Source organism: Lepisosteus oculatus, chromosome 5 (assembly GCF_040954835.1).
Source record: "Lepisosteus oculatus isolate fLepOcu1 chromosome 5, fLepOcu1.hap2, whole genome shotgun sequence".
In the NCBI taxonomy this organism is placed as follows: Eukaryota; Metazoa; Chordata; class Actinopteri; order Semionotiformes; family Lepisosteidae; genus Lepisosteus; species Lepisosteus oculatus.
Window position 1 is genome coordinate 11,956,904 of NC_090700.1, and position 11,975 is coordinate 11,968,878.

Below are 11,975 nucleotides of genomic sequence, written 5' to 3' on the forward strand. Positions count from 1 at the left end.
CTAATCTGGAATTAAGCAATTAAAAAGACAATCAAAATTCAGTTAATAGAAAAGGAATTTATGGATGCCAAAAAACAGAAAGACAGTGAAAGAAACTCAATATGATAGACACTAGGAAGCATTAAAAACACCACAAATGAGTATTTTAACCAGTAGTATTTCTTACATTTTTAATTTCCCTCAGTACATTTGTTTTCCAAAAAATTCACATTTCCTTACACCGAATAGGAAAACCAAATGCATGCTAGAAATACTGACTTGCTCCAGAGTCCTACACCATCAAACACCAACACAAAAATAATTTGGATAACACATTTTAAAAGATACACATTTTGACATTCTGATAATCTATACATTTTGATAATCTAGTTTGGACTGCTGCAAGAAACTGAACTTCATATATCCTGCTATTAACGGTTGGTTTATGAATACATTAACAACCATAACAGAACACTCAATATTTAAGTAATTACCATAATCCATAGGGTTTTTGTTTAATTTAGACTGAAGAAATAAATCATGTCAGTCTTAAAGTACTGTATAAACTGACATTACATGCTATTGGTTCCATCCCTCATTAGTTGCATTCCTAATAGTTCTCAGTATATATATTGTACAAGTCTTCTAGGATTCCTTTTCAACAGGTGAGTCCTCATTAACTGCTAGTGTATCATCTAAACACGTTTCCTCATAGTGTGATCTTCTGAGAATTTTATCATTGTGCTTTTTGACTTGAAATACGTCCCACCTTTCTGGAAGAAGACCTCTGTTGAACAGCACTGATGCCAGGAAGGAACCAAGCATGATGGTAATTAAAGAAAGCAGCATTACCAGAGTTTTGAATGGAAAATATTGGACATAGACCCCGTCAATGAGTCTACAGTAAGGGAAATAAATCACTGGTGGGATGCCGAGTACGGGCTCCCCTCCTAATAACCTTAGCACTGCGCCCACAACAAAGCCTGCAGCAGCACCATAACTATTAGTACTGGGGAAATACAGAACACAGATGAGCTGAGAGAAAAGCACAGTGTAAATCACATCTCCACTTATCAGCCAGAATCCATAGACCGTGTCCGCTGTGACGGCGAGGCCTGTTCCGCACAACCCAACGACGAGCACAGAAACTCTCACCACCCACACCACTTCGTTGTCAGAAGCCTGGAGGTATAACATTGAAACAACAAAACAAATGAGTAAAATACTTATGTGTGACAGCAATATAAACTGTCCTTATGTTTATCGCAGGTAACAAGGCTCACCGTTTTTCTCAAGATGTTCTTGTAGATGTTTCGTGCGAACAGGGAGGCAGAAGACAGCATGGCAGAGTCCACAGAAGACATCACCGCTGCTGCGATGGCACCGATACCAGCGATGGAGATGAAGGGTGGACAGAGGTGCTGCAGCGAGATGGGGAGAATCTTAGCGGCTTCACCTCTCTCAAATGGTGTGGGTAAGCCATAGCTCGTCTGGTTCCAGTCTGAAACAGAGCCGTAAAATGAGGCCAGAGGTATTTTTACAATGAGTTCTAACATGTATAAAAAACATTGCTGCTACTTTAAAACATAATACTAAAGACAAATGTTTATTCACAATACTGTAGTTCAAATGTATTGACTGTTCATTTAACTAGTACGGAAGGCTTGTATAATAGTGCTTATAACATATAACAAATACAGGAATGGAATTAAAATTAAAAATGCAGGTGTGTAACACACCCGTTGACACTGCTGTGGCTCCAATAAGCACAGAGGGGACAGCCAAGATGACAGAAAAGATGGCTGCAGAAAAGCATGTAACTTGGGCTTGGCAGGGAGATGCAGCAGACAGCACTCTCTGGTAGAACGCTTGATAGCAAACTCCTCCTAGAGCCTGAAGTTAATATGAAATATTAAAAAGACAACAAAACAGGTCAGCATGCCAGCTACACTGTAATGGAAACTACAAACTATAGCATAATACTTTGTCTGAAACAAGCAGAAGATTACACCATAACTCAAAAACTGGTTTTACAACACACCATTTACTAATATTTATAGGGAAAATAATTAAAAGTAAGATACAAGGCCCTCTTTACAGGACATTATTTAGATTTACAATTGTCAATGGCATTTATGACTAATATTGACATAGAGGCTTTGGTAGGTGAGTTTCTCATGGCATAAAACTTACAAAAATCAGAAGATCATCTATCCATTTGCCCGCATCACTCAGCTCTAATTTCCCAATCCAGGGAGCTTGAAATAGTTCATGAACGGCTGTAAATCTGATATCTGTGGATGCTGGATTCTTCATTACAAATGGGATACAAAGCCCCTGTGATTAAAAGAGCACAAACCTTTGAAGGAGTCAGGATTTTTAATTAATTTATGTATTTATTTATAATTATCATAAAGATACACTGGTAGATTTTTTGCTAGAAATACTGTCTGCTGCAGTGCATTTATTATCCTACAAAAATATTTTTGTGAAAAGCAAAATGCAAGTCCTTTTTTTCTTAGTGTTGCACAGATACTGAATTAATAATGTACAAAGTCCATATTACATACTGTACATAAACGTTACTGTGGCACAGTGAGAAGCAGAGTTTATAATCTCTTTATAATCTAAACAGCTCCACCAATGTTGCTACAGTATTTTTCTGTGATCTATGCATTCTGGAAAACAGCATGACTGTCCATTCTTGTTCTTGTGTGTTACCTAGCTCATTTGGATTTTAGTAGTTAACCACTTTGAGGATCTTGTTCGTCTGTTTCTTGATACAGATTGGCTCCACCAATGTTTCTTCAGTATGTAGCTTCTTTCAGATTTCCACAATTCCATGTATCAAAGTTAGCTACAGTAGACCTCTAACAGACTCTTTAGACTTTGGTTATTTTCCTCACCTCTTGGCTTTCCTAACACATCACCTTGCTCCAAGTGTGTCACTAGAGACACAAGTCACTAGATTGTGCCAAGAAACCATGGTTTCCAAAATTACCCTGCATATCTACAACATCATCAGCTGTTGAAACAAGTAAACAGGGGCTGACAGCAGCCACAGTAAAGCCAGAATTGTCAGGATTTAGATCTTTTCTGGTCAAATCTATAACACAAAGTATTAAACCATTAAAAAGTTTTATAAGGTATTAAACCGTCTCAGTGGAAATTTCAAATACAGAATCTCAATTCAATGGAATTCTGCCTAAGAGTGTTGAAGGCTTGTGCAGTTGTTAAAGAGACTTGCTTAGCTATGTAAACAATCAAAGTCACGTCACAACTTTTCAGCTTTTCCTGTAGTACTAGGTAGTTTTTAGACAATTTTATTGGATCTCAGAATCTACCAAAATGGTATGTCTGAAATAAAGGTAAGAGGTAAAAGCACAAATTCAAACTACTGAACTGGTACTTTGATCAAATATTACTTGCTGTTGCTTTTTGTAGTAACAAACTTCTTAATCTTTATTATGGATATCCCTTTGTGTCACTCTGGACTTGTGGTATTCATGGAAATGGACAGCAGTTTCTCTGTGGCTAGCAGAGCCTTGCAGCACTGGGTCCCTAGGTTCAATTCTGGACCTGGGGTGCTATCTGCATGGAGTTTGAATGTTCTCCCTGGTTCACATACTGTAGCTTTCCTCCCACAGTCCGAGGACATACAGGTTGGTTAACTGGCTTCTGAAAGGAATTGGCCCTGTTGCTAGTGTGTGTGTGTGTGTGCCCTGCAATTAACTGGCATCCCTTTTGGCCATTATTTGCCAAGATGGGCTCTTGCTCTCCTGTGACCCTGAATGTGATGTAGCAGTTAGAAAATGGGTGGATAGACGGATTAACGGAAGACTGTGGTACCATATAAAGGCTTCATTACTGTATAAAAACTCACAAAGACAATTTGATAGCCTGCCATTAAAGATGGTAACTCCGGGCTCTTCTTGTGAATTCTACATAACTTTGATCCATCATGCTCATTGCGTTGTTTGTAGAAATACTATCAATACGTAAAAGCACAGTATTAAAGTATAATTTGCATTTCCTAAATAAAAGTGTCTTCGCACTAGAATTGCACCACATGCATATAAAACATTATAAGAAAGAAATAGTGTTCACTTACCAGACTGATCAGCATGGTAGTTAGCTGAATTACATCTGTGTATGCTACTGAGTACAGGCCTCCCAACAGTGTATATACTATGGCCACCAAAGCCGAGATTAGGATTGAGTGAATGGAAGATATGTCCAGTATAACACTCATTGTTCCTCCTGTAACAGTTTTTTAAAACAAAATGCCCATGACACATATGAAAAAATGTTAATTGTCATTGCTTCTCAGATAAAAAAGGCTACCTCTGGCAAACAGCCGTCTGGGTATTCTGACTACACTATGTGCAAAACTGCATTGTTGAAGCCAAAGAAAAATAAATTGTCCTCATTATGTTAAGACTGCGACAATTATTTTGATTTCTCATTCTTGCAGAATAACAGCCCTTTTATTGGCTTTTTCATCTAACTGCTTTGAAATAATGCTCTTTAACAATTGTGTTGACGACTAGTGTCTTACATTGTTGAAAAGGAGAACTTAAGAGACAGCTGAATGGAAACCACGCGTGTTTTCATTCATAACTGTATTTTACATGTTATGAAGTGCTTTTAGTTGTATTTTTAATATTATATATAAAAATAACAAATTCTTTTGTTTACAAAGAGAAGTTGTGCTTTTACTTACCTAAAGCGCTTAGAACGCAAGCCACCCATAATAAATCTCCAATGAAAGCAGGTATTATAAGAAAACTTGTGACTGTGTTTCCATATTTTTGTTGAAATGGATCCATCATTGTCACATACTGTTTGGATCTCATTGGCTTGGCAAAGAAAATCCCACCTAATTTGAAAAGTGGTACTGAAATGTTTTATGGTGTAAAGGCATACATTTAATGTGACAATCTCTTTCACTTTATCACTCATATTGTGTAAGGTATTTCGCTGAGAGTATACAGTAGTACAAGGTGTCCAACCCTGGTCCTAAAGAGCCACCATCCAGTAAGTCTTATAGATCACTGTTAACTCATCAATTTGTGAAGACTTGGCATACTTTCGAGTTTTGATCAATTTAGAAAATTAATTAAGTAAATGAATAGGTTCTGTTAAGTCAGGTTGTCCTTGAACAGAACAGAGTTTTAGTAGTTACATATCAAATGACCTTTACACTAATTCGCCGAACAATTGCCTGCTTCAATACAATAAATGATCGACAGATTTAGGGTTTATAAAATCTGATCGATTGTGATCTCTTGGATAACTGATGGCCCTGATATAGAGCCATAAAGCTGCTGTCTTCTCCACTAATGGGACATTTACTCACCAACAACAAAGTTGATCACATATGCCAGAGGTCCCAGTGCCCAGATCAAGCCCTGTGTAGGAACATAAACTGCTTCTGCTGTCCCTATGATATAGCCTCCTCCAACCCACGTGGCTGAAAACATACAAAAAAAACACTGCTGTTAATTGTTAAATCTTCATTCACTGAGGAAACATTTTGGGCCCTTGTAGGAGAAGAACAGAATCTTCCTCAAATTCACCTTCTTAGAATGTGTTCCAGTGTGTTACAGGCACATGAACACATCTGGGCATCTTACCAGTCATGGTAAAAATCCCAATGAAAACATGAATATTGCGACCTCCAACCATAGTGACTTCACTCCTGTTCCCTGTGCACTTCTTTTCTTCCTTTCTGGACTTTCTAGAAGCCCAGATTCCAGTAACAAGGATGACTATGTAAAACACAATGACAGCTATCAGGCCAGGGATATTGACAGACATCTTATCCTGCAGATTCCTGAGAAATGCACAAAAGAAAACAAAAAATATATAAACAACACAGTTTGTCATACAGATCCTCAAGAAGTGTGAAAAAACGATGCAGGTACTGTATATTTCGTTCATAATGTAACTACCTGATTTTTTTCCAGTATGTCACCATGAGAGACAGGTGTTATCATTCATTTTTTTGTAATAGTGGGGTGTTAGTTCCTTTCATATATTTTTTTTTTTCATTTATAAACCCTTGGATATCCGCTGTTAAAAGTAGATCTAACAAGGTTTTGTTTAATAAACCTGATTTATCTAATTTGTGTACGTTTGGGCAAAGGAACAGTAATTAATTTATTACAGGTATGTCAATACAGTACATTGGGTTGTGCATGTTGTGTGCATTATAAATAAATATAAAAAAATATATAAAGTATATCCATAATTATCTGTATAACTATAACCTACAGTTAAAGTACAGTATATAAGAAGAGTCTAGTATGGTAGCAAGTAAATACTAGACAAGTACTTGCAAGCAGCACCGTCAGGAGTAGCAATGTAGTTATTGAGAGCACTCTTATACTGGTGCCAGATCATAATCGAAGGTTTCACAATGTAGTAGTGTACAACAACTGCAAAGAGTTTAAAATCGTCAATCTCTCAAACAAGATTAACACCTGACGTTGATCTCGTTCAATTTGAATATCCGTCCTGCAGTGGTTCGGACACACTGGTGTGTCTGAGCATTTTCTCTAGCTGTTGAAGATTACAGTACGTCTGACAGCTACCTTTTTCAAGGAACAGAAATATACTGCACGGTGGTTATCAGGCTTCAATCAAAATGGGTTTTTAAAGTTCGCTGAGTCTGAACGCAAGACCCCTACACCTGTGTTAAATTGATAGATTAACGCTTGACGCATCCCAACAATAAAATAGTGACTAAATAAAAATAGGTAACCATCTCCTATGACATTATCAATACTCGTTTTGCATTTCATGTTTGTTTCACATTTCTATATCAGTTTAAAAATAATCGCCCATGATTAGCAGTACAAAGGTAAAGTCACGATCAGACCGATAAGTGTTCTTAAATCGGAATATTTAACACTTCAAACACTACTTTAAATTCAAATAATTAAAATTAAATATATTATACTTCAAATGCATGTACGGGTACTGTAGGTGCATTGGTTACTGCTAATCTTGCTTTATCTTAACTGAAAAAAATCTTGAATTTAAAAACGCTACAGTCAAACCTACCTTGTGGACGCGGGTTAGAATACAGGAGAGAAACAAACTCTTCAACCAAACCGTTTGGGATGCGTCATTTAGGAACCATATAAATTATATTTATTAATAGTGTAACGAATATGCCCCTGCGCATAACAGGGATGTTGGCCGCCCGGGCGGAGGAAGGTCTTCATCAGCTCAGCCAGCAAGACCCTTGTTGAGCGACACATGAGACCCGGCTTCGCGTCCATGTAGTGAAGGACTAACTTGGGCGGGAGCAGTAAGGGCACAAGCCCAAGAACCCGAATCCATTACAATATTGATGCCAGGACTTCAGTGCGATTTGCTACGAACTGTACTTTGTCAATCCTCAGCAGTTGTTCAGAAGAATGTTAAAAATAAATAAGTGTCCTGTATCAGTTAAGGTACACTTTTCACTGCCTGGTGAGACGTGTCTGTTCTTGATCCCACTTGTATTGAAACATCTCTCACTTACCATCTGAACCTGTATTGAACTAATTGTTTTTGTATAACAGTATGTTAAATGAATGTATAATATATGAGTCTTAACCCATTTTGTGATAGTTTTCTCTAGCTGACAGGCTTTACCAACACATGGGAAGAAGAAGAATTGAGATCTCAAAAGGTATTATTTACCTACACCCCTCACAAGCCTTGTTCATCTGATTGTGGTCTTGGGTTTGGTTGACAGGGCCCTCTCTTGTTATGCCTCTTAGCTTTCGAATGGCACCCCGAAGGATGTCAGAAAGTCACCTACCCTGAGGAGATTAAAAGGCAGTTTATTATGCTAATTTTTTATCTTCTGTCCTTCATGGTTTTTTTACCTTTCCTGTAAAACACTTTGAGAAGCTACTTTTAAAGGCACTATATAAAATAAAGTTTATTATCACGTCTGTTTCATGCCAAGGCTCCCTGAAGACATTTATAATGAATATTTCCTCTGATAAACATGAAATGGCATTGTGAGACAGTTGTTTGCAAAGCAGGCAGGAGAAGTGTGCTCAGACTCAGTTTTTTTCTATTTTTTCCACACCCAAGCTGTCAAGTTGCTTCACAAGCTGTCTTCCTTGTGGAAGATCTCCAGTAGAATCAGTGCCAGTCCGGTTGAAGGAGAAGAAGACAATGAAGACATTGCAGGTCTGGAGCTATTCCTTGGACGCCACCTCTTTTCCCCATCTTAGCATGGATAGTTCTGTCTTTATTGCCATGAGAAAGCTAGATTTCTACTGTTTATTACCAAAATATATAATTTATTATGTTTTTCGATGGCATTTTTTAAACGATTTTCTTTGGTATAATAAATATGAAAAGCTCAAATATAAAATAATCCTTCAAATACTTACTTGTAACATGTAATACTTACCAGTAAATCATTCTTATAGACATATTTTTACATATGACCTGAAAGCTTCCCTGTGGACTACATATACTGTATGTCATATAGAGGACAAAATAGTCTCAAACATTTAACTCAAACATAAACTCAAACATTTAGTGTGAGATGAGTGATTTACTTCACAAAGGTGAAAAGGTGAAAGTGTAAAATTACATTTTCCACATACTTATCATCGTGCACTTACAAGTTTGCAGTGAGACTGAATTATTTTACACTAGAAGAATGTGCAATTAAATTAAATGAAGGTTGGGGAGAAATCTTTATCTCTTGGTGTGAATTAAGAAAAATTAAAAACAGACACAAATCTGTTCCTAAAAGAGGAATTTCTGGATCCCAAAAACAGAAACGCAGTGAAAAGGACAAGTCATGACAGATACTAAAATGCACTGAATACACAACAAATTTGCGTGATTTCTGCCATTTTTTCTCTTCAGTACATTTGTTTCAAAAAGATAAGATTTATTGTCCTCTGAGGGAATTGTTTTGTAGACACACAGCACTTCTGTACATTTAAATATAATGCAGAAAAAATACAAACATTGCACATCACTCTATTGCACATGTATAACACATAACTTTAACGCACACTTTATTAAGTGCACGACCAGAAAAAACAAAACATTGGACTTATTATATGCCAATGCCAAGGATGCCTATAGCTCCACAGCCCTTCCCCCCATTGGCAGATCAGATCACAACCTTGTCCTGCTTACACCACTATACAAGCCTATTGTCCAGCGTCAGCCTGCGACCATGAGGACTGTGAGGAGATGGGCTCAGGAGGCTGTGGAGGATTTACGTGGTGCTTTGGAGGTTACCGACTGGGATGTGCTCTGCGAGCCACATGGGGACGACATAGACAATATGGTGCTCTGTGTTACTGACTACATTAACTTCTGCGTAGACAACACCATTCCCACAAAAGACATACACTGCTTTCCCTTTTTCAGAAGTCCTCAGACGGCTCTGCAATTGTGGGATGTGTCAAGGGTGGGCAGGATGAAGAGTACAGAGGACTGGTCCGTAGCTTTGTGGAGTGGTGTGGGGAGAACCACCTGCGATCGAATGTGGCAAAGACGAAGGAGCTGGTGATAGATTTCAGGAGGAAAAGGGTCCAACCCACTCCTGTCTAAATCCATTGGAGTGGTGTGGAGATATTGGACTCATATAAGTACCTGGGAGTGCACATCGACGATAGACTGGAATGGTCTAAGAACACCCAGGCCATCTACAAGAAGGGTCAGAGCCAACTTTACTTCTTGAGGAGGCTCAGGTCCTTCAATGTGTGTAGTAAGATGCTACATATGATCTATCAGTCGGTTGTGGCAAGTGCTGGGGCTCTGGGATTAGAGCAGGGGATGCTAACAGGCTGAAAAAGCTCATCAGAAGAGCAAGCTCTGTCATTGGATCTGTCCTGGACCCCCTGGAGGTAGTGGCTGTGAGGAGAATGGTGTCCAAACTAGAAGCCATCATGGCCAATGTCTCCCATCCCCTCTATGACAAAATGAAGAGCACATTCAGCAATAGGCTGATCCAACCATGGTGCGACACGGAGCGCTACAGAAGGTCATTCTTGCCATCTGCCATAAGTGTACAATGCATCAACTTTATGTTTGGGCAGGGGCAACATTGACATTGACCTGTTTTTGGACTAAACAGTAAACTCTCTGCTTACATCTGGCTTTTCCCATTTACAACTGTTGTTTGTGCAATATATGCCAGGTACTTGTGCAATATATTTTTATTTATAATATGCAATACAACTTTTTGTGTACTGTTCTGGTTTGTTCTTTGTATAATCCGAACTGTGAGCAACTCTTCTTAGTGCACTTCTCACTGACTGTACTGATTGTATTGTATTGTTGTATTATTGTATCATTTTGTTACACTGTGCTGCGTTGACTGTGCTAAGCTGCTGTTGCACTGCAATTTCCCTCACGGGATCAATAAAGTATCTATCTATAACAACATATAACACTTATAACACATTACAAAACATATTAGTGGATTGTAAAGGTAAAAAATTGTGTTTATCCTTGCCATTTGCATTGACAGTTATAATGGATAGTGGAACAAAGTAATGTTTGTATCTGTTTGACTTACTTTTGGGATACCTAAAACGTTTGCCAGAAGGAAGAAGTTGTTATTCAGAATTGAGGATGTGGGAAGGGTCTGATATAATTTGTTTTGCCTGTTTGATTATGGCTTTTTCAAAGATTGTCTGCAGGGAGAGGTGCTGTTTCACTCCCATGACCTTAAAAGCTATTCGGATGAGACGGGTAATTTGCGATCTGATAAGTTACCAAACCACACTGTTATTCCTTATCTGATAATGCTCTCGATTACAGTATGGTAAAAGAGTAGCATTATTTCCTTTAAAACCCAAACACTCTTAGTTTGTGGTGGATTACTACATGTGAGTGATCACCAACTTCTCTGTGATCAAAAACTATTTCTTTTGTTTTTATTAACATTCAAAATTGGGCTATTGTTGTCACACCATTGCACAAACTTTTGGATTTCTGTCATGTACACATATGAACCGCTTCCTCTATGCATTAAGCCAAGCAGAGCTGTATCATCTGAGAATTTGAAAATAAAGTTGCTTTGACTACTGCTTGTACAATCATTTGTATACATTGTGAACAGAACTAGAGAGCTCACACAGCCCTGAGGAGCACCTGTGCTAATGGATCGTGACTCGGAAAGAGTTTTGTTGACCCTTACATTTCACAACAACAGATGTCAGTGCTACCGGTCTGTAGTCATTATTATGTGAGGGACACGACTTTTTGGGTACTGGCACGATTATTGATTTTTTCCTCAGTGCTGGGACAGAGTAAAAGTCAACAGACTTCTGAAAGATAGGGCCACATTCTTACATGTAATAGGTAAACCTACTGTATATGAAAAGTTCCAGAACCCTGCCCCATCAAACATTAACAAGATAAAAAGATTTCTCTATGTGAATTAAGAACAATTAAAAACAGACAAAAATCAGTTCCTAAAAGAGGAATTTCTCGATCCCAAAAACAGAAACGCAGTGAAAAGGACAAGTCATGATAGATAATAAGATGCACTGAAAACACAACAAATTTGAGTGATTTCTACGTTTTTATTTCTTTACAGTACATTTGTTTCCAAAAGATCCCCATTCTTACGTGTAATAGGTATACATACTGTGTATGAAAAGTTCCAGAACCCTGCCCCATCAAACATTAACAAGAGAAAAAGTTGTATAACACATGAAAAAAAACAACATTTAGAATAGTGAGAATCTGTGAAAATTACATTTTGATATTCTTAATGAGAGTGCTCCAAGAAACTGGACTTCAAACATCCTGTTATAACAAAAACCTTCAAGGTTTTTTTTTACGATAAATCATTGTCACTGCCAGATGCTATTAGCTGTTAATCAAAGAGCTGACAGAATCTCCTCCAATTTTCAGATAATTGACTCTTCTATGATGGTTCTAGTTTCGGTTCAATTGACCCATTGTCATTGTTGCTTGTTGTATTTTTCCTTACAGCATGTGTTGCC

The 11,975-nt window shown here is 37.9% G+C and overlaps 1 protein-coding gene across 3 annotated transcripts; it reads right to left on the minus strand.

The window, feature by feature from the left end:
* Window positions 1-141: 141 nt before the first annotated feature.
* On the minus strand, window positions 142-7,254 carry LOC102696754 (high-affinity choline transporter 1-like). Of its 3 annotated transcripts, XM_069190109.1 has the most exons (9): window positions 7,048-7,253; window positions 5,616-5,815; window positions 5,339-5,452; window positions 4,703-4,858; window positions 4,091-4,239; window positions 2,173-2,316; window positions 1,719-1,872; window positions 1,263-1,480; window positions 142-1,161 (listed from the first exon to the last, which is right to left on the minus strand). In XM_069190109.1, exons 2-9 carry the CDS (start codon window positions 5,797-5,799, stop codon window positions 625-627), a joined length of 1,656 nt encoding a protein of 551 aa, XP_069046210.1. In that variant the 5' UTR covers window positions 5,800-5,815; window positions 7,048-7,253; the 3' UTR covers window positions 142-624. The 3 variants fall into 3 exon arrangements, with proteins under 3 accessions (XP_069046210.1, XP_069046212.1, XP_069046211.1); XM_069190111.1 differs by lacking the exon at window positions 1,719-1,872 and having other exon boundaries at window positions 1,263-1,400; window positions 7,048-7,254; XM_069190110.1 differs by lacking the exon at window positions 4,703-4,858.
* Between the last annotated feature and the right edge of the window lie 4,721 nt (window positions 7,255-11,975).